The sequence below is a fragment of the Acinonyx jubatus genome, chromosome C1 (genome assembly GCF_027475565.1).
Source record: "Acinonyx jubatus isolate Ajub_Pintada_27869175 chromosome C1, VMU_Ajub_asm_v1.0, whole genome shotgun sequence".
Lineage (NCBI taxonomy): Eukaryota > Metazoa > Chordata > Mammalia > Carnivora > Felidae > Acinonyx > Acinonyx jubatus.
In genome coordinates this window covers 211,456,419-211,478,762 of record NC_069381.1, presented here as the reverse complement: position 1 = coordinate 211,478,762, position 22,344 = coordinate 211,456,419, and the positions used below count along the sequence as shown (strand labels likewise).

General features: G+C 47.9%; 2 protein-coding genes and 2 non-coding genes across 6 annotated transcripts in view; all 4 read right to left on the bottom strand.

Moving 5' to 3' along the window:
• Window positions 1–645, bottom strand: part of SAG (S-antigen visual arrestin) — a 43,309-nt gene extending 42,664 nt beyond the window's left edge. Inside the window, exon 1 of the mRNA XM_053215987.1 lies at window positions 544–645. The gene's annotated coding sequence lies outside the window, so the exon portion shown is untranslated. The remainder of the gene's footprint in view (window positions 1–543) is intronic.
• ATG16L1 (autophagy related 16 like 1) overlaps window positions 1–22,344 on the bottom strand; it is a 36,090-nt gene that overhangs the window by 1,773 nt on the left and 11,973 nt on the right. The window contains exons 6-18 of one of the 3 annotated variants that reach the window (XM_027047409.2): window positions 19,956–20,021; window positions 17,794–17,880; window positions 17,080–17,136; window positions 16,817–16,864; window positions 16,062–16,164; window positions 13,100–13,205; window positions 9,891–9,961; window positions 8,854–8,925; window positions 3,694–3,814; window positions 3,317–3,422; window positions 1,195–1,344; window positions 995–1,042; window positions 544–645 (exon numbers count right to left, since the gene is read on the bottom strand). In XM_027047409.2, coding sequence (XP_026903210.1) covers window positions 544–645; window positions 995–1,042; window positions 1,195–1,344; window positions 3,317–3,422; window positions 3,694–3,814; window positions 8,854–8,925; window positions 9,891–9,961; window positions 13,100–13,205; window positions 16,062–16,164; window positions 16,817–16,864; window positions 17,080–17,136; window positions 17,794–17,880; window positions 19,956–20,021 — 1,137 coding nt within the window. The remainder of the gene's footprint in view (window positions 1–543; window positions 646–994; window positions 1,043–1,194; window positions 1,345–3,316; window positions 3,423–3,693; window positions 3,815–8,853; window positions 8,926–9,890; window positions 9,962–13,099; window positions 13,206–16,061; window positions 16,165–16,816; window positions 16,865–17,079; window positions 17,137–17,793; window positions 17,881–19,955; window positions 20,022–22,344) is intronic. The other 2 variants (XM_027047412.2, XM_027047422.2) reach the window with 2 other exon arrangements.
• LOC113598377 (small Cajal body-specific RNA 6) lies at window positions 4,347–4,567 on the bottom strand. Its single transcript, XR_003419041.1, has one exon. It is a non-coding gene; the product is annotated as a small Cajal body-specific RNA 6 (non-coding RNA).
• LOC113598376 (small Cajal body-specific RNA 6) lies at window positions 14,849–15,123 on the bottom strand. Its single transcript, XR_003419040.1, has one exon. It is a non-coding gene; the product is annotated as a small Cajal body-specific RNA 6 (non-coding RNA).

The window sequence follows — 22,344 nt, the reverse complement described above, 5'->3', positions numbered from 1 at the left end:
GGGGCAGCTCGTACCCTCAGACGAGAGCCTCAGGGGGCTGAGGGGCGGGCAGTGGCCACTGCTCTTGGGGGCGGAGAGAGGTGGTGACGGAGGAAAGCCCGGTGTCTCACTAGCAGCGAGCTTGGGTGGAGAACAAAGCTAAGACCTAAAGGAGGCCGGGGGAAGACTGAAAAATAGCACGCGAAAATCAGTGTTTACAAGCAGTCAGTTTCCTGTGCAAAGGGGCCGAGAAGGGAGGAGAGGCGGAGAGGAGGGGCCAGTTAATGAGGAAGGCAGACTGTCGCCCCAACCTCTCTCCGGCAGCCACTACTCGAATGGCTCTAACTGAAACAGCCCGTGACACCAATAAGCAGAACGCCGCCCTCCGCTGTACTGCACAAATGGCCCCAGCTTCTCTCCACCGACCCAGCTCACGGCAGAGCAAGCGAGCGCACGCTGCCCTCACAGGGCTGACTCAGGTCCGTGCCCGAAGTGGAAAGGACCCCTGGGATGAAGTCACAGGACCTGCTTACGACCGCAGGGGGTTAAGAGGGTTCACCTTACCCATGCTGCTTTGAAAGGACCTTCTCCACTTTCCCCGAGAGCACGCTCCAGACGTAGAGGGAGCCCTCAGCCGAGCCCGCTGCCACGTAACCACCGTCAGGGCTGGAGAACACGCAAGACCAGATAAGGTGTCAACCGCCCACCCCCAATTCAGCGTCCTGCGGGAGTAGCACCACACAGGCAGAGCCAGAGCTAGGCAAAGGGGCTGCCCTTCCCCAGAGAGCCTGCCCGGCGCTGTCCCGGGGAGTCGCCCACCCTCCCCGGAAGCCTTCCAACAGTTCTTAGGACACCAGAAAGGAAGGAGATGGTGATAATGACCCCTAGTGATGAGCTTACATACAGGTCACTCTTGGACACTCCCTCAGGGTGAGAGGGTGTGCAAAGGCCCCCTGGGGATGCACTGGGTGGGGGGTGGGACGAGGGTCGAGGCGGGAGGAGCGCCACCACTCACCTGAACACAACTCTGGTCCAATCAGAGCCGCACTTGAACCCAGGGGCGCTGCAACCAACAAAGCACCGTTACCCCAAGAGCTCACCGCACTCGGGACTTATGAGCAGGGCCAGGGCCTCTGGTGTTCACGTGACCCCCCCCCCCCCCCCCCCGGAAACTGGCAAGATTCAAATGCAACCCAAACCAACGGGTCCAGTTACCTAAACGTCTGTCTGACGGCATTTACTCGAAGATCGATGATTTTTAGAAGATCATCGCGAGAGCAGCTGAGGAGTTCGGTTCTCTCCGGGTTTAAGTCCAGGGCAGTGACTTTGCCCAGCAGCTCCATCTCCCGGACGATGCTCTCCGATCTACAAAAGGGAAGGGAAGTCTGAGAAAACGGGACACAGAAGGGTCAGAACTTGCCCATTTTCACCAGGATGCCGTGCTCCACGGAGAAGTGGGGAGAAGATAATTTGACTGGACCACGGTACTCTTCAAGGACAGCGAATGTGTCCCAACCTTATAGAAATCGCCTCAGTGGCTGCTTTTGTTATTTTTTCTGTTAGTAAATTCTACAGTAATATTTTAAGTACCAGAACTCTGAATCTGGGAAGAACTCGTTTCCTTGCTCATTTGGGGGATGATGTGAGTGCCAATCAGAGCTCCGGACCGGCACAAACCGAGCAGGGCTATCATGTATTTAAGGCTCTTTCAGTGATAACACTTTGCCGAACCCAAGGGCTCAGAAACTTGCTCTGGTGGGTCCGGGATGCTGTACTGTGCGTGGACGCATGTGTGGCCTCTCACGGGCTCCCTGCCTTACAAAGTTCGGCTCCGGGACCCCCCAAGTCCGGCTGCGTGATTCCAGGTGTGGAGCTGGACTCCAGGGCGGAGTCCCCGGCCAGGGCTGTGAACGGCAATCCTGCAAGTCCCTGTCGGGTGATACAGCCAAAGGAGGTATGGACCCTTCTGTAGTCACTTTGGCGTAAGCTTTCAATGAAATGATGTCCTACCCCAAAGCCACGCTAAGTAACAGTGTTGATCTCATCGTCGCTAAACATGTGGCTGGAGGCAAGCCGATGCCCTTCCCTGCACCTCAGGGTCTGTCTTCACCTGTCCAATCAACGGGTGGACCAGGAGATTTCCGATACCCAGTTTGACACTAACACGCCATGTTTCAGGTTCAAAGAGGCTAACCAGGGGTATGAATACAACTTGGAAGGGCTGCCCAGGAGGTGCCAGCTTCACACCAGGCCTTCCTAAGCATCATCTAGAAGCACAGGCTCCTCGTCCCCACCCTCCACAACTGTCCTGCATTCCACTGAGACCAGTAGCGACCTCCCTCCTAACCTACCGGCCTCGTCCCACCGGACCCCCCTCGCCCTCAGACTCCTCTGCTCCCCCACCCGTGGCCCAACAACAGGACCCTCTGGCTCCCTCCCCATCTGTGACCACCCTGCCTCGGTGGCTCCCTAAAACGCGGTCTCCTGTTTCACGGGCCACCGCTGAGTAACTCTGTCCTCACGTCTTTGGAGTCCTCCCGCGAGGACTCGTTTCCCAAAAATTCTGCTTCGGTTTACCCGAATGTCCCTCGGAAAGCACAAACGTCACGTCCTTATCTGAACACAGCATCTGTCGATTGTTCCCCGCGTGGCTTCAACTCTCCCCTTCCTCACCCCCCAAATGCAGATTCTCCCTCAAATCCACTCCCCCGCCTGCCTCCCACGCTGCTGGAGGAGGTCCCCGTTCCCAGGACACCGTCCAGACAGCACTAGCGCATGAGGAGCAGTCCTCCCTTAAACACCCGATGGCTCAGAGGGTCAAGTCATTTACAAACACTGATCTGCTCCCAACCCACCACCTGCTGGCCCTGTCTGCCCACAGCCCGATCTGCCGTCTCAGCCACACCAGGCCATCCCGCTGTCCTGTCTGGAGAGTCTGTCAGTGAGCTTTTCTGCCATGTGACGCCTGCTCACTGCTCCAGACTCATCCTGACCGGTGTTTTCTCACATCCTTGGACAGAGGTGCCCAGCTCTACTTCAGAACACTGCAGGCTTGCGTGTCAGCTTTAAACCACCTAGCTGTCCGTCTTCGCTTACGCGGCACTTGGTAAAGGGCCCAGTGAGTGCACAGGGCACGCTCGTAAGTGACCGCTGAACGCAACGGTCTGCCTCATGGTAAAGAATTATGGAACTATTACGGTAAGTGTGCACTCGGGAGCTCATTTCTGCCACTTCCAGGGACTTTAAAAAACACAACCCAGACACAAAACATCACCAGAGCTCCACCACAGACAGACCCTCCCCTCAGCCGCCTCCACCGAGCCCTCGGGTTTTATACCGGATGTCCCAGAAACGAATTTTCTTGTCGAAGTGTCCACTCATCACACACTGCTCTGTGCAGACGATATCGTTGCAGCTGGATCCTGCAAACACGGTCTTTATGCCTGTAGGAAAACCATACGTTAGTAATCAGGCAGCGGCCCCTCGGTGGCCGTGCGCATAGCAGCGCTGCCCCCTCGCCCCAGCTAGCCAGAGCTCCTCATTTAAACAAAATCTCAAACGTGAAAAGCTGTCACTACCTCAACGCCACTCTGAGTATGAAACCGGACTTGCAATTCAAACTGTATCACACTAAACGCAGGCTTTCGGGTGGAAACAAACACCTCGCGGTTAACGTCTAATCGTACATATATTCAGAGAGACTGATTTCCTCACAGACTTTGCTGCGGAGATCCCAGAGCTTGAGGGTCCGGTCATGACTTCCGGAAACAATGCGCGCGTTGTCCAGCAGGAACTTGGCAGACAGCACTTTGCCGCTGTGTCCTGTGAGCGTGTGCTAGGGGAGAGAACACAGCAGGGGTGAGCCTTGGGGGACACACGCACCACGTCGGGAGAGCCAGCTTCTCAAAACACCCAGAGATCTGGTCAGGAAGACTCAGACCAAAGGATACGTCATGGAGTGCAGCAAAACATCCAGAAAGTCTGTCTTTCGGTGCTGCCCAGGGGTGAGGTATCCAGAGGAAGAGGAGAAATCTCCCAGCACATTCCAAGACAAAACAAAAGCAGCACAAACGTCACACGCCTCCATCTTCAAAACAATGGGACAGGCAGCTGGAGTACCATTTTGACATAAGCCCTGGGACAGATGCCACGAGTCCGCAGTACTCTCGACTCTCTCGTAGCTTTTCTGTAAAGCTGGCTTATATCAAATTACAAAATTCTAAAAGCCTGGGTTTTACCCAGTGCCTCTGAAAGTCCAGACCCTATTTAAAGTCAGGACAGGTTCCCTGCAGGCATAATTTACAAAAGGAAACATCAGGACTCTTTAAATAAACAATTAAAACCCCTGGGGGTTTTTTTCAATCAGAGGTCTCAGCTTGAAAAGTCAGCTGGGAACCACAGACACCAGTACTCCCGACAATCAAACCCCTTTGTGGCTGGCTGTCGGGTGCCGCCTACGCAGCCCAGAACTGAGGTCTCACCTAGGGCCAGCAGCCCCCCTGCCCATCACAGCACTATCGGAGCCCCACGGGAGGCCAAGGGTTAGGGGAGGGGAGCCGGGGAGTCTGACCTCTTTTCAGTGTGGGCCAACATGCTTATGTGTGCAAACTGTCAAAGGCTCACTGGGTATTCATTTTTTTTTTTTCTAACCATCTAACTAATAAAGAAAAAAAAAAGAAAAGAAAAGCTTTAATATGCTTACTACAACTGGTAACTAACTTACTGGGTTTCAACCCCCACTCCCAAGGAGGAGATCTCAGTTTTGTGTTACACGTTTAGTGCTAGAATTTTTCAAACCAATCTTCCCTCCCTGCTCAGCGGAGCGGCGCCACTTCAGCCCAGGAACAGAAGACGCAGGCCCGCGCGTCCTCCTCCCTCAGGAAGGGAGAAGCTGGCACGGATTCCAAGACTCCTCTCTCCCACTCTGAGGCTGGAACGGCATCGGCATCGTACGACCGCTGCCAGCCAGGGGGCAGCTGTGCTGTGGCTGCGGCTGTGTAAAAACCTCCCACGGATCCTGCTCGTAAGATCAAGACAACTCCAGCAACGAGGCTTCCATTCACTACGGTTCAGGAGCGACGGCGCCACTCGGCACACACCATCCCGTCTGTACGAATCGTGGGGAGACAAAACACTCGGAAAGGTCCTCCTCACACTATGGGAATTAAGTTCTTAGCAAAGAACTATTTCAACAAAGTACCCAAAGTTTAGGGCACATTCACTGATTTCCTTCTTACTACAGAAGTAAAATCACAGCTCACCGAGAGACCCCGCTCACGAATGGGCTGTGCGAGCGCGCCCATTTTTGTGAACTCCACGTTCGTTAATACTTTCTTCTATTTCATGTCAAAGTACTCCTAGAAGTTTACCCACTGCTCTTTTCACATTATAGTGCAAGCAGTTTCTCACGTGACAGCTGAAGGTGCACGGGCTTTGGGGTCACAACGCTTTGGTTTTGAACACCCAGGGGCCGGAACAGCCGGGAGACCACCCTCTTCCTCACGCTGTCCGGGTAAGGACCAAACAAGATGACCTAAGCACAAGGCCCCACGGCCGGGGGCCCTGGCGCTCATCCCTTCCGCACCCCCGAAGAGTGCTCACGGTTACATGGGACGGTTAGAATCACTTTAGAAGTCGCGAGGTCATCGCAAACGATGCTGCGACGAATGGCTACGAGCACACAGCTTTCCCCTAATTTCCCGAATAAAACTCATGGACTCCTCGAAGAAAGAAAAGGGATACTGTTACTTCCTGGCTCTTCGTACGTAGGTTGGCCGAGTCTGGCCCGCTGCAAGCCTCGTTCCTGGAGGAAATCCAGCTGACAGGCCACATCTCCATGCTCTCCGGGGTACGGAATGTAGCTTCCTACAGCATTTGCTCTTTTGCATAATTTAAAACGTCCTTCTCTTAAATGGATCAGTTTTACGTAAAATTTTTATCCTTTCGGTGTTTTTGATGTTTCTTTTCATTAATTTTAACACTTTTAGCTTTTATCATCCTCTTCTCAACAGGGACTCCTAAGAGATGGGGCAGTGGGTTCAGATGTCACAGCAGCCTGAGCCTCCCTCAGAGCAAGGGCTCTGCCAGGCGCCTCTGTGCCTCAGGGCGGACTCGCAATCAAGCCGGCACCGGACCCCAGAAAAATGCACACCTTGAGGAGGGAGGTCCTGAAACAAAGCCAGTCCTGTCACTGTGGTTACTTTCCCACGTCAACATTAGGGAAGCAAACAGGTGGGTTCTTCAAATCCATTTGCTCAAGTCACACTGGAGTTTTGCACTGACCTTCCGGATTTTTAAGGGGGTCTAAAACATCTGCTTGATTCAAGGGAGTCCTCTGTCATGGACTCCTTTCAATACCAGGCTGTTTCTAGGATACCCTTGCTACAAGGATTTTATTACAGTAAACACTCAACCAATTGCTCCCTGCATTCTGGTCTCTCCTAAACACCATTCCCTTATCATAAAAGCTAAGGAGATACCGACCGACCAAAGGCCTGGATCCTGAATTTCGGAACGTGGGGCTCCCTCCATTCATGTCTTCCTAGATCTTCTGTTAACTAGGGTCTATCTATGTAGAAGCCAGAACCTCCTACAACAGGGAGCCCGTTATTTCCTGGAGCGTGGTTAAGAGTTTCATGTGGTTTTGCTGGGCACAGACAATCTTTAAAAAGGCCTCCCGATCTTCATCACACATTTACCGAGAGCTGACCAGAGGCCCTCAAAGCCAGCTAGCTCAGCGAAGGAGGCTAACCATCCTGGCACCAGCTCCCCAACCTGTCAGCAACCCCAGCTTAGGCTTGGTGCCCCAGCACCGTGAGCATCTCTCCAGTGAAACCCAGCCCACCTCTGTAAGCTAGCTCACTTGAAAAGAGTGTGCCAACATCGTGACCTCTGTCTTCCAGGTCTAGCTCCTGCCTCCAAGTCCCTTTCTTATTTCCGCCCACCTGAGCAGAACTCTTCCACCAATGAACAATATCATCCTACGCAACTGGCTGACAACTCAACTCTTTGCTTTTCTCCTCAAGGGCCTACAATGTAAGGAAGACTGTATGTCCCTCTTCACTCTTAGACAGTTTTGCTATATCTCAGTCTCCGGAGGTACTAGAATAATCCAGGTCAATCAAACACAGAGAAGAGTACAGGCTTCAGTTCCAACTCGCATCTTCTCATCTGTTAACTGTGTGACCTTAGGCAATTTTGTGGGCCTGAGCCTCAGTTTCCTCACATACCTACTCACCTCACCTTGTGCCCCTGGCAGTTAAAAAGCAGTAATGTATAGAACATATCTCAGTGCTGGGCCTAACACGTAAGAGCCACTCCAGAAGAGATCCCTTTTCCTTTAGGCAAATTAAGGACTCCAGAGGTATTCAACCCTGTCCCAAATGTTCAGTAAGTGATCGACAGGGAACAGAGTAGAGCACACGGTATGTGGATTACAATGCTGCCACGAGAACAGGCTAGGCCGCGTGGAGGGGGCAGAACTATAGAGCCTGAACTAAAAGCTTGTTCAAACGCCTGAACAGCAGTGAGCACTGCTTGAGCAGAGTCCAGCCCCGTCCACGGGCGCCCAGCTGCCCACCTCCCTGTTCTTCCATTCAGTCGAGAACATGACTGAAAGCTCTCCAGCTTTCACAAGGGAACATCATCTCTGTCACCTTCACATCCCACACTTTGCACGTGCAGCCTTGGGTCTTCTTTCAACTGAGAATGACGAATTCTCACCCTGGAGCTCCCGACTACCATCTAGTACTGGGGATTTTCCATACAGCTCCTTAAAGAAAACGGACAGCCTGCATGATACAGTAACCGTGCATTTCTGAAGACTCTTCCCGCCGCGTGGCTGCGTCTTCAAATCAGACGACCGGCACCTACCCAATGGACCATTCTGCAGCAGCTCCCGACCTCTCTGCGATTTATCTTGAGGTTTTAACATTATGTCCTACTTTTCATGGGGGCTGACATACGAAAGCTTGAATCAAGCCTTTTTCTTCATAAAAAGTGCATCCTCCACTTTACCTGTCAACAGCTTTTCATGAGCTCATGTGAAAACTGCTTCAAGCTTAAGAAGAAAAACGGAACGTCTCCAAATTAAGCTACTTGTTTTTCATTAGAACAAAAGCGAGACAGGGGCGCCTGGGTGGCTCCGTTAGTTGAGCGTCTGACTCTTCGTTTCGGCTCATGATCTCACGGTTCGTGGGATCAGGCCCTGCATCGGGCTCTGTCTCCCTCTCTCTCTGTCCCTCCCCTGCTTGTCCTCTCTCACTCTCTCTCAAATATAAATAAACTTAAAAAAAAAAAAAAGAACAAAAGTGATAGAACCATCAAGTTTTGGTCTTTGTTGTGGAGGCCAAGCAACTTCTTGGCAACTCTGGGTTCCAGGGCAAACCCCTCCACGTCCAAACCTGTCCTTCTCCCTCTCTCTCACACCTGTCTCCCAGCCTGGTTATGATCGCTGTCCTAAGTGCATCCATATGCATTCCTACGTCCTACTTTCAGCTATACTCTGTGAAGTGATTATTAAGTTTTAGAGCCCGTAACAAACACGATTTATACAATGGTGTCAGGATCGCTGAAGTTCAGCTAAAAGTGACACATACCCAAGGCACCTGTTCTGAACAGGAACACGGAGACTTTCGTGTGAAATGTGAGGGTTTCCTGCTGCAAATATTCTGAAACTGAATCTTGGACTAAGAAAGAACGTAATGTGGAAATGTAAATTTTCCCAAGGGAGAAAGGGAAAAGGGCAGAGGGAACCAAGTATGATTTTCAGGAAAACACGATTCTCCTCATTAATCAACCTGCCATTTCCTACATTTTGTTCCTAGAGAACCTCATGGAAGTTTGGAGATATTAGCTTTCTTAATTGAGTCTTACCCGTAACCGATAATCATCCACAGTCCAGATTCGACTTGCAAAATCATTTGAAGCTGCTAAGAGGTAAGATCCCTATGGGAATGAGGGAGAGTGGGGAGGGGGGAGACAAATTTTAGACGAATTAGAAGATCTCAGTCCACACAATACAAATTCCCCAAGAATCAGGTCCAGGAAAGGTTCAGATGCCTAAAAGCTGCACACTTGATGTGGAATACCAACCGTTATCCCCAGGATTCTGTTAACCCACCAATTTTGGTAAATCCACTTTTCTCCTGCGTCTGCTCAAACCCATCCCATCAGAATGCTGCAGACCCTCCAGCTCAGCCTGGAACTTGTCCTCTTGAGTTCACTAGTGCTCCCACCACCCCCTTCAGTAACCCCAAATACCAATGCTCTCTAAACACTGTCCAAGCTGCAGAGCCCAGAGGCCCTGGCTCTTCCCTCCCTCAATCTCCTAACTACTCTCCTCGGAGACCCACGCATCTCTGATACATCTGGCCAGACCCCCTCTCCCCTCCACCTGCACCGCTGGGACTTCAGCCACGGCCTTTATCAAGTCTGCAGAGACAATGACAGGCTGGGGCACAGCAGACCTGACCCCCACCCCCCCCCACCACATCTTCATCATAGTCACAGCCAGCAAAGAACTGACAATCTACCTGCATCCTGACCTATCACTGATATCACTTAAGATAGAGAACAGCAGGGGCGCCTGGGTGGCGCAGTCGGTTAAGCGTCCGACTTCAGCCAGGTCACGATCTCACGGTCCGTGAGTTCGAGCCCCGCGTCAGGCTCTGGGCTGACGGCTCAGAGCCTGGAGCCTGTTTCCGATTCTGTGTCTCCCTCTCTCTCTGCCCCTCCCCCGTTCATGCTCTGTCTCTCTCTGTCCCAAAAATAAATAAACGTTGAAAAAAAAAATTAAAAAAAAATAGAGAACAGCAGACAAACCATTTGAGTTAAACTCCAAGAACCAGATGTCTTAAATTTTTTCTAAGACCTTCTAAACTCACCCATTTCCCCGGATACTATATACTTACAGCACTGTCAAATTCAATGCTTGTAATTCCTGCATTACTGCCGGACAGGGAGCCCTTGAACTCACATTTATCTGGAAAAAAAGAAAGATTGAGGAAAGAAATGAAAGAAAGAGTAAAGCCAATACTGAAGTTACAATGGGGCACCTGAAACACAATGGAAACCAATTACAGGCTCATAACAGCAGCTTTCCTGCACTGACGCAGAGTCTAAGTATAGCAGGACAAATATACAGCTAGTCAGCTGGAAGGACGATGCATGTGTACATGGACGCAGAGCTTAGCAGTTCGTATGCATTCAGTTGGTCTTTTCAAGAAATTCAGAGTCATTAATTCCCCTTACAAAGAGGTAGATGCGGGAATTTTAAAGACATGTCAATGCACCTAGAGACTGAGTTTTAGTTCTGGTACTTCTGAGTAAAATGTTTCTAATTCAGATAAATACGTCTTTGGGTTTGATCAGTATTCGCGTCAATTGAGCTATCACTTCTGTAGAAGCTGACCACTAAATTTTCAGGATCCATGTGATAATTCTCATTTGGATCTGAAAAGAATTTCTTTTTTTAGTTCTGTGTAACTGGCTAGTCCTCAGAATGCCAGTAAAGCTAGTTTGGGGTTTCTGGAATTTGTCCTTATGCTTACTCTGTCTCCGGGAACCTAAGATTCTGGCAATCCCACTGCCTGTCAATGCTCCCCTCTCCCCAGCCGCCTTCACAACAGGCCCAGCCACGTGCCCGGGTCCTGCTTTCACACAGCTCTGGCCACCCACGCAGAAACTTTAATGATGCAGGCACAAACTTGTAAGAGTACGAGTCTCAAGATGATGTGACTAAGTTCCTTTTTTAAAGAGCAGCTTAACGATGGCAAGTCCAGAGAAACAATTAGGGAACCATTCAAATCAAATTCATAAAAGGGGAGCACAAAATAGGGAACATTACAAAGAACAGCCTTTTCTCTTACTGGTAAAAACTATGATATAAATACTGGTCTGGAGCTGTCAAATATTTAGGGTCAGGATTACTGAGGGCTTCGCGAATCCCTCCTTCTGAATTTATCTGCAAAATACCTGTATAGCACATTTAATGCCTTTTATTGATCCTAGCTTTCATTAGATTTTCAAAAGTCAAAAAGAGGCCAACGTCCACTAATTAAGGTCTTTATTTAGATTAGATCTTTACAAAAATATTACTGTAAATTCTAAGAAATATCTCTTTGGCTTATGCCCAAGATATCGGTCTACTTCTCTGGCAGTTGACACAGGCCAAAATGTAAGAAAGGATCAATAAATGCTATTCTACATGATCTCAAATGACCAAAAAGACCTTACCAAAGCTCTTTTATCTCGAAGACACCAAGGGACGCTATGTCAACAGTATTTATACAAATAATTCCCAATGGAGCTTGTGCTTTTTATAGAATGAGCAAGGACAAATGTTCCTACTGGGCAGAAACTGCAGTTATTCTGGTATTTTAAAAGGGTAAAAAACAGGACCCCCTCAAACTATTTCATAATTTCCATTAGCGTTTACTTCCTCTTCGGCAGCAAAAATGCAACACTGTTACTAAAGGTTGGTTCTCATTTTCTTATAGGTGCTTTTATTGACTCAGAAGTAAAAAATATTTCTAGGGTGATTTTTATTTAATCACAAGGCACAATCAAAACAGACTACTAGGGCGCCTGGGTGGCTCAGTTGAACATCCGACTTTGGCTCAGGTCATGATCTCACAGTTCGTGGGTTTGAGCCCCGCATCAGGCCCTGTGCTGACAGCTCAGGGCCTGGCGCCTGCTTCGGATTCTCTGTCTCCCTCGCTCTCTGCCCCTCCCCCACTCGCACTCTGTCTCTTGCTCTCAAAAATAAACACACATAAAAAAATTAAAAACAAAAAACTGCTATCTACCTAAGATTTTAAAAAACCAAATCTCATAAAATTTCCATTATTACTCTACGGCTTTACTGTTGTCTTCCCAACAGTTCCCGCAATTATCATTCATAAGGTGTTTCTGGGTAAAACGGCACAAATCTTGATGGCCTTCAAATAGCTATAACTGCCAGGAATTTAATTAGAGTCACTTTCTTGTGGGGGGGCAGAGCACACAAGTTTGGTGCTTTATTGATAATCTGTTATAACCAAAGGTATCAATAGATTGCTCTTGCTCTGAACACACTAAAAGCAGCAACACAGGTTTAGCAGCTCTACAGCTAAAGGGAGGCCGCAGTGGGAAGAGCGAGGGCTCCGCAGTCACAGGACCCAGGTCAGGTCCCGGCTGTGCCCCTCCCTTGCCTCACCGATCAGTTATCAGCCATGTAAACCAACAACGCAAATCAAGTAGGGTCTCTGAGTCTTCCTGTTTTCGTCTTGTCAAGTAGGGGCGACACGTACCTTTCAAACTGCACAGGGCTGTTGTGAGGATCGGAGGAAACGATAGAGACCAGGGCATCCTGGAGCTACTCACTGCTGGACAGCGAGCGTGCGTGTGCTACAACTACAGAAACTTGACAAACTGGTTCTTACTAACACCTTCAGCCGTATCCTTTTACCTTGCTTTATTTAAAAAAAAAACCAGGAGTAGCTAACTAAATCTCAAAATGCTGAAATTGACCTATCCCCAGTTTCAGAAGTCTAAGAGATGGTTTCATTAAGCCCCATTTCCTGTTCTAATGCCACTGCATTTCTGAGTACTCAGAGGTCACTTCGGAAACAAGGTCTAATCAAAGAGACTGGGTGTTGATCTTTGGGCTCTTGATGATAAGCTGCTCGTTAAATACATTTTTCCTGGGAGATACACCCCTCTTTTTCTTCCCAAGCTTAGATATGACCTCAGTCATTTTCCCCCAGGGCAAGGCCACTTGTGTTATTAAATGCACACACTTTAGCTCAATGCGTAGTTTAATTATAAAGTCTAAAACTTTAAGACTTTTTATTTTCCTTCTAAAACCTGTGCTATCTTGGAAAATATTCTAGTACGTATCTGAGAAAATGCAAACACGAACGTATCTGTAACTTAACAGCATTTTCTAGTCACTACTTAAAAACTCAGAGCAACAGCCACTTGGCTGTAATGTCTGAGATGGTAATGCTGCTTTGGTCAGATGATCCCTTACACAAAATACTGTATATTTTGAGAAGATGAACAATTCAAAGATTGCCTGAAAACAAGGTCAAGCAGATGTCCCCAACACAGCCTCCCTCTCTCACTCTTCAGGTCTCACCTCCAAACACTTCCCAAAGCTTAACTCTCCGATCCATGCCTCCTGTGGCCAGCAACCGGGAGCCTGGACTGAACTGCACAGCGTTGACTTCCCCATCATGAGCGTCCTGCAAGACAAGCACCCTGCTTCAACCCCAATCACTGTCATTCTCGAGAAGAGCGAGCCCAATACAAACAAACATTCTGGATGCCTAACCAAAGGTGTTAGACATTTATCCATAAATAAAAGGAGATCACTCATAAACTAACTTGGATTCCTAGCCTAGGGTTCCCCGAGACTCTGCTACCATTTTATTCTTGTAAGTTACAGTTCCATTTTTTAAATACAGAGCAACCTTCTTAAAAAGGAATCAAAATCTGTGTAGATTCACCGCCTAAAGTTTGTCTTTGCCTTAATTTTATTTCTTAAGAAAAATGCAATTTCAATCTATATTCTATGATCTTCATAGCTTAAAAGTAAGCCTCTGATTTAACTGCCTCTTTTTTGGTCCAGATTATATTAACGCCACACACTAAACTCTTTATCTAGTGGAAGTACAGCATGACTTCTCATGATTTAAAAAAAAAAAAAAAAAAAAAAAAGCTTTTATGGTTTTCCTAGTAGGAGTAATCTGAACATGGAGTCCTGATACGAGTGGATGCCATTCCTGCTGCTACAACACACATCAGTGTAACAGGGGGATTCTATTCAGTTCTGGAAACATGGCTCTCTAATGTGTACTAGCAGGGTGACCTCGGCCAAGTTTCTTAGCTTCCCAAAACCTCAGTTTGCCCATATACAGGAAAAGACTTCCACAGGTTTTGTGACCTAGGACCGTGCCTGACCTCGAGAAGGCCTTCAATAAAATAGGTGTTACTTTGGGAGAATTTAAATTCTTCACAGGGAAATTTTTGAGACTGGCATTCAAACTAGAACAAATAATCTGAAAAGGTGGCATGTTTTCTGTGTTCAGGATGGGAAGGGAAGCGGAGTAAAAAGCATCCTCTCCTAAGATGGGAGAAAAGAATATGAGAAGATTCACTAAAACCTCTCTTAAAAGACCACAGACGCTGCAACCTTTGCGGATGAACTACGACGTCTGCAATCTGCTTTAAAGTGCTCCGGTAAAGTGTGTGGGCGAGAGAGTAAGACTAGCAAACGTGGGTAACTAGAGCTGCCTGACAGATGATGGTACCGGAAGTTCTTTTTCTGGATTTGAAAATCTCTATAATTAAAAGGGAGGAAAAAAAAAAGACTGGAAAACACGGATTACAAGTAGTACATCACTGGGGTGCCTGGGTGGCTCAGTCAATTAAGCATCTGACTCTTGATATGGACCCAGATCACGATCGTGTGGGTCGTGAGATCAAGCCCAGCGTCGGGCTCTGTACTGAGCACCGAGCCTGCTTGGGATTCTCGCTCTCTGCCCCTCCCCCTTTGTCTCTCAAAATAAATGAATAAACTTCAAACCAATCAACCAACCAACAAACAAGCCAAGTCATTAATCACTTGCCAAAAACATCATTTTGGGAAGACAGAATCTGTCACATTTGCTTGGGACTGAAAAAGATGCTTGAAATATTATCAGAAACATGACCATTAACTGATGGCGATAGAAACATCACTTTATTACTGTCTTACTATTATTCTCCCTGGTGATGACACCCCCACCTCAGCCCTTCTGAATTGCTGAAAAGCTGTAGGGGGACCAACCTTTTTTGCCTCCATGTGACTCCCTTCCTTTTCCTTCTTTATGCTTTCTACTTGGGAGGTCTCAGATTGAAAACTTGAGATCATGCACCATCACACCCATAGCTGCCACTCTTCAATCTCCTGCACGGCTGGTTCTGTCGGATATTTGTCAGCTGTGAACTGTCCACTCTCAGAAACACACACTGACAGAATCCCAAACTATCAGCTGCTCCATTACCCCGTACACATGACTTAAATGTGACAGGAGGAAACAATGGGCTGCTGGGAGGTGAGGGCAGGGAAGGGGCTGTGATGTTTAGTGCAATCAGACCTTTTACCAATCATCACTGACCTCCGCAGGGTGCCTAGGGCCTGTCAGGGAATCGCAGGGGTGGAGGAGAAACCGAAGGGGTCTTGACTGTCTCAGTTTAACTCCTCATCTAGAGGGAGACTCCCTTGACAACATACAAGGTGGTTAAACCACTCAACTAGTTTGCGGTGTGGAAACCTCCCAAGTTCCTCCTTATGCCTGGAACTGAAAGTTTCCCCCATATAAATTTCATCCCATTTTGACAGCGTGTCTTTCTCTACCCTGAAAGCGAGCTCTTCTAACTCACCCCATGCAATCCAAGAGTCAGCCCAGCTACCTGGGCCCTGCTCTGCCTTTCGGTCCCCACCAGCCTCCTGCCTGCTGGCCCTGAGCCAGGTACTCTGTGTTTCTCCAAGCTGGGCCCAGTGCTGCTCAATCACCCCAGTGGGGACCTAATTACTCCTCGGTACTAGCACCCAGCTCTGAACTCCAGCTGACAGTCCGGCTATCGAGTGGCCTCTGCCCAGGACAGTCTCCTGCTTCCAACCTTACTCCTCCTAACAATCGCAAGTCACACGGGTTTGGGCAGATTCATGAAGCAAACAGCTGCCCTTATCAACCTTCTAAAACAGACTACTGACCAGAATCTCCATTCTAGACGGAAGCCAACTGGTGACAACAATTACATGCATGACTGTAACTTCTCACCAACCCTAATCACTTCTCCCTTTTCCCATCTCTCATGTTACCAATTTCTCTCAGCCAGTCCTATATTAGAGAATGGTTACAATAAATCCTGTCCCCTGAACCTAAGCAAAATGTATCAATCCCTTCCTTCAGACAGAGCCAACAGGCGTAAGAGCTCGCTATTGCTACAAATAAAATGGTAGGAAACTTAGCTGCAGCACAGAATGGATCCTTTAACTGTCAGGCTCTGTTACCATACAAAGCTTGCTGGGAGTGGGGTTCAACCATACTTACAAAGACACATATGGCGGTCGTTGGCACCCTCACTTCTTTACTAGAACCAGGATGAGTATCCACGTTATCCTGGGGAACTGGAAAGGAAGAGACAGAGCGCCTCCTAAGAAGTAACATAAAGGAAACTATTAGGACTGCACAGGGTTTAATGTCCACCAAACGCCCAGAAGGGCTTCGCAGACGACTTTTGGCAGTAGCTTCTTCTCCCTCCTATACTCTCCAAACCACAGAGTGATGCACCTGATCAGAAGCACCCTCACCCAAATGACACCCGGAGAGATCTCCAGCACATACCTGTACTCTCCGGCTTGCTAACTCATGGACTCCAAAACCCAACACTGAAAAGCAATCCCAAACTATTGCTTCCCAGTCAATAAACTGCTATGAAACGTTTTCAACATACTGTAACTGCCCGCTCAGAGGGACCTCATCTGTATTTTTGTAAGATGACTTCAAGGTGACATCAATGCCTACTTATAATCACCCTCGACGTACACCGTGGCCAAGGAGGAGTCGAATGCATGCCAAAGGCGAGAGGGATGAGAGCGTGACTGCTGGGTAAAGAGCTCAACCTAGCGCCTGCTCAAAAGGGTGAAGCGCTCCTAGGAGCATGCACAGCGGCCTGGGTGCACATGCACATCCGACCATGGCGGGGAGGGGTGGGCGGTGGGGGATGGTGAAGCGGTGATCAGCATGATTACGATTATCAAGGAGCCACGCTCGCATGCCGGGCCAAGAGAGGGTAGTATTTTCACCTGGCAGCATCAGAAGAGTGATGTCCCAGAAGGGGAGACTCAGACAGACTAAAGGAAAGGCCAGAGATCAGCACGCAGCGGGAGTAAGATAAAGAAAATGGAGGAGAAAAGGAAGAAGCTAAGTGAAAAGCTGAAATTAAAGCATCTGTCTACTCAGCACCACTGAAATTTTGGTGTACATTTAAAATGGTGATAAATCCTACATAATACTTATGAATATCCACACACATTTAATAAGGAAAGGTGAAGGTTTTCTAACCTACCCAAAGATATTAGTGATAGAATCCAGAAGGCCTCCAGCAGGCTGCGAGAGTCGCTTACTAAAGAGGAGGGGAGCATAGGTTTAAACCTTAGAAACATTTTGCCCAAATCATTCATCAATAAAACACAGTCCACAAAAATAGACATCTGGGAGTATGTTTCCCATGGAGTCCCCAAACCCCAGCTGAGAAACCCTTCAGAGGAGCAAACCACCAGAAAACAGTGGGAAGGCAGGAGGGAGGACCTAGCTTCCAAGTTTTAAAAGAAACAAGGTTCCCACACATTAAGTTAACTGTCCTGGATATCGTGCTTTAGACAAGGACACAGTTAATCTGACCTCAAGGGGTCCGTAAATAACCAATCCCCACCCTTTCAGTCCTGCTCTAGCAAAGAGAAAAAATCCTGGAACCCAAGTAAGAAGTAAACAGTCTGATCTGCCCAACAAGGTGTCCCTGTCCCTCCTGCAGAAAGCCACTACACTCTTTTCTGCCTCCCCTCACAGCTGGTGGCAGCACAAAGGGACAGCTTGTCTCCCATTAAGAGGTGACCTGAGGAAGACGGGGACACTCAGGAGCCCGCACGCTCCATGCCTAGGACGGGGGGCCGGACGCTCCAGCGAGGGCCCTGGATGCATCAGGCTGCTCATGTCCTGGCCACAGATGTGCTGTCAGACTGTGGCTCGAGCTCTCCTCTCCCAGCCCACCCTGTCCACTTACGTGGCCGCTCTGCTGATGGCTCGCACAGGAGAAGTCTCCTCGGCGTGATCAGAGGTTTCATCCACGATGACTTCAATGTCATCATCCCTGGAAAGAAAGGCAAGGGGCCGAGTCTTTGATTCTGCTAACCAGGAGCTCTGTGGCGAGTCCGCTCTACAAATGTCGGCACCATCGCCTAGTCAGCCTGTGCGCCTCGGAGACGGCCAAGGGTTATCTGGAGGACCAGGCGCGGCCACACTCTGAATGTACTAAGAGAAGCATTTAACCTGCTGAAATCAAATCCAGAATTGCAGCTGGAAATAACCTGAAAAGCGATCTTTTGATCCTGTGAGGTGTGAACACAGCTCTCACTCAGCAGGCAACGACAATGGTTTATTAAGTCTGTAACGACATGGCGTGCCAAGGGACAGTCTTTCCAGAAGTCTGGCTCACAGCTGCAGTGCTCCCGATACAGTCCCGTGAGATGGGCTGAGCGGCACAGAGGACGGCCGGGGCAAGTATGGAGTACAAGAAAGAAAAGGGCAGTGTAGGCAGGAGGCCCAGGGGGACACGAAGGACTACTGGAAGAGCAATGAAATCAGCGGCTGCGTTACTATCGGGTTCAAATAGTGCTTTCATACTAAAAAACGGGAAAACAAAATCTAAACCCAATTCATTTTTGACTCTGGGTATTTTGTGGTTGTGTTCAAACACTTGGTCCTTCTGACATCTTGGGAGTCAGTCCATCGCATGTCCCACAAGATAATCAAACCACAGAAAGGCACTGTTGTTTATCCCACTGGATACAAAGTGCCTCTGGAAGGCACTCCCCTCCCCTTCCCCTTCCTGGTTCAGGGGAAGGCAAGTAATTATTTTGGTCTTAATGACCTCCTGCCGAGTTGCAATCTTCACGGAGAAGTAAAGTAACAAAACCTAACAACCCCAGACTTTATCACCTAATATCTGGACTCCTTAGAACTTGAAAGCAAAGTAACAAAACCTAACAACCCAAGACTTTATCACCTAATATTTGGACTCCTTAGAACTTGAAAGCAAGATTTTTCCATGATTAATTATTTGGATTATGTAAATATATACTTAACTTGTTACCAAGCAAATTAAACCAAGTCAAAGTAAATTCATTTTCCTTGGCTATTGATTTTAGGACTCCATGCAACTGACCCCAGTCTTGGCAGGGATGTCGGGAGACCAAAGGCAGGCCTGAAGAAAGAGAACAAGGCTGGCCTTTCTTTTCTTCGAGGTTGTGGGTTGGGGGAGTCACTCGTGTTCACACAAGGGCAACGACAGAGCAGCAAACGTGAGCTGACCCTATGTGAACACTTTCAGATACTACAACATGAAGACACTCAGACGGTGCAAAGGCCCAGGGCCCTAAGAAAACACCAGGATGTGGCAACTGGTAATCGAAACCCTTCAAAGATAGACACGGCCTTTGACCCAGAAATCCTACTGAGTGGGAAGCACAGAGACTAAGAACAGGCCTCTATAGTCAGACACCCCTAGGTTAGGTTTGCTCAGCTCTGTTCTGTGAGATCCTGGGCAGTATGCAGGACCTGAGTCGTGTCACGCCCAGCCACCTCTTTATGCTGCAATCAGGAGGCAGCATAAACAGCTTCCATAAGCTGTCATTTCTAGGTCAATCATTTTTTGTAGTTTCCAGAAAAGCTGTCATTTCTAGGTCAATCATTTTTTTGTAGTTTCAGGAAAATACACTGCAGATTTATTTTCCACATCTGGGAGTACAGAAGAAATGTACATATTCTAAATCTAAAGCAGGGCCTCGGTATGAACACCTTTCTCCTACAGGAGTCACCAAGAACGGAGAGCAAGAGACAGAACCCCAGCCCGGCAATACAGGGCAACAGGCCCGACGAGGGGTAGAAAATGGATCAAAGTGTCGAGAGGAAAGCAGCAGGCAGGCAGCAGTCACCTGTTCAGAGTGAGGGAAGTCAGACCTCGCGCTCATGGCTGATGAGGAGCATACACTAGAGGTGCCTCCTGGGAGGTAACGAGTAGGTTTTTATCGGCTCCCTTAAATCTTTTAGTTTTCTTTCCACTAATCCATAACACAGTTTTATAGAAATAAAAACATTACAAAGTCATTTTAAAAGAGTGAATCAAATTACTAACAGCACAGTTTTGACAGGAATATCTCTACTTACTGTTCAACGGGTAGAGGTTCCTTTGCCGCTTCTGCAAGCTCTTTCTGCAGCCGGGCTTGCCGCCGCCTATTAAAACAAAGCCCGCTGGTTATATCTGCTTGAAGAAAGCATGGGGTTTCGGCTCTCAATAAACTTCTAGCTCTAATAACACATCTGAATATCCAGCGCATTTAAAATAACTGCCCTGGGGGGCACCTGGGCAGCTCAGTCTGTTCAGCGTCTCTTTTCAGCTCATGTCATGATCTGACGGTTCTCGAACCCTGCGTCAGGCTCTGCACTGACAGTGTAGGGTCTGCTTGGGGTTCTCGCTCTCCCTCTCAAAATAAATAAACTCAAAAATAAAATACAGTAACATAACTGCCCTGGGCAAAGCTACCAAAGTCCCAAGCCCACACCAGTAACATCAGTAAGGAACCCTATCTTAAGGGATTCCAGAGCAAAGCCCAGAAGAGGGATTATGTTCTTAGAGAAAGCAGTGAATGAACTAGCAAGGGAGAAGCCTGCCTGTCATGACCCGGGGCCTCTCAGGACATAAAGGCACACCAGGTTTATCCAGGGTTAGTGGTGGTCTAGAGCTGGCTTTCTGCAGCAATGTACCCAGAGCATGAATGGTAACAGTTAAGATTTACTTAGAATTTACTTCTGCTTGGCTTGGTATTATTACTTCCAGGTTTTAACTCATTTATAATCGTTAACAATGCTTTGAAATTAAACAGTATTTTACAGATAAGGAAACTGAGGTAGGAGATTCTTGAACTGTCAGAACGCACATGGCTTCAACTGACCAGGGCTGGACACAAGACGTCTCGGCTGCAGACAAAATTTAATGTGGTCAGCAGCTGAGTCCACTATTTCCTCTTCTCAGAACAATTCTTGTCTTTCCCCAAGTCCTAAATTCAAGATCTCCCTAACTTTTAACCTTGGCCTCGTTTTCTTTTCCACGGCAAGTTCATCTCTTGTGGTTTTTACCCTTTATGTGGAGATCCCCCAATGCAGAATTCTAGCACTGCTATCAAGCCCCAGCCAAGAATTCTGCTGGAACTTTTTGTAAAGCTTCGATCACAGCGCTAATTCTCAAAACGGGGAAAAGTTTCCTAGGTAGCATATCTGAATCTTGGGAAGGGATGACGCTGCAGCTTAAGAAAGTGCATCACACTCTTAATTTTCTACCTGGAAGATGAGAACAGGACAAATGACAAACTTTAGTAATTTCTTCTTAGCTGGAAGAGATACCTTTGAGGGAAACTGGGATGTCAGGGTGGGGTGTGTGACCCTCCTCTACTGGAAAGGCACCTGCTGCAAGCAAGGGACATAGGACAGACTGAGGGTCACAGGGAGGAGAGAACACCAGCAGCCCGGCCTTCATTAGAGGAGCCAAAAAGAAACGTCCTCCTTGGATACTCCCCGAGTGTGTGTGACACGGCAGCCGCTGTGCCTGACCATGAGGACAGACCTCAGCAGAGCATGAACAGCTACGTCAGAACATGGAATGGGCCACGCTATCAGGTAAACAAAGGCTGCTAGGAGGAGGACATCTAACCTGGGGATTGGCAGGAAGGAGGGAAAATTTCTAAAGAGTAAAGTCTGAGCAAAGTAACGAAAAGAAAGCCCGGGCCCTGCCTACGCAATCAGATAGTAATACCCCCGACAGCATATCCGCAGGAGGACATTCCAAAGGAAGGAACTAGAGCACACATGTAACATGCTCTCATCCCACTCTCAACCGAAGTCTGTATTATTCTCCCATCCGCTGTGATGACCAAGCTCCTCATCCTGCCTGCCTCTCCCTGGGCAGGTGTTCAACACGCAACACTATGACTTCCAGGCATCCCAGCGGAGCTCACCACCCTGAAGCTGCCTAAGGACTCCACAGCAGAGGCCAAGCTATTTTACTTAAAGTGAACACGGGGGCACCTGGCTCGCTCAGTCGCAGGGCATGTGACTCTTGATCTTGGGGTTGTAAGTTCAAGCCTCATGTTGCCCATGTTGGTTGTACATATTACTTAAAAATAAAATCTTACAAAATCACTGTTGCACTATATGCTAACTAATTTGGATGTAAATTTTTAAAAAAATAAAAAATAAAACAAGTTAAAATTTAAAAAAAAATTAAAAAATAAAAACAAAATAAAAATAAAATCCTACAGGAAAGAAAAAAAGTATATGAGACAGAATCCAAAAGGACAGCTCAATTTTCTTAATGCAACAGAAACTTAAAGTTAGAAAATACAGAAAAGTATAAAATGAGAAAACAAAAGCCACATTCTCACCACCAAGAACTAAGCACCATTAACAACGTAATTCCTTTCAATCATCTGATTTCATTCAAATTTTAGATGTTCTATGAAAACATTTCCCGTCCTATTTTTAGTTGCATTAATTTTATCCA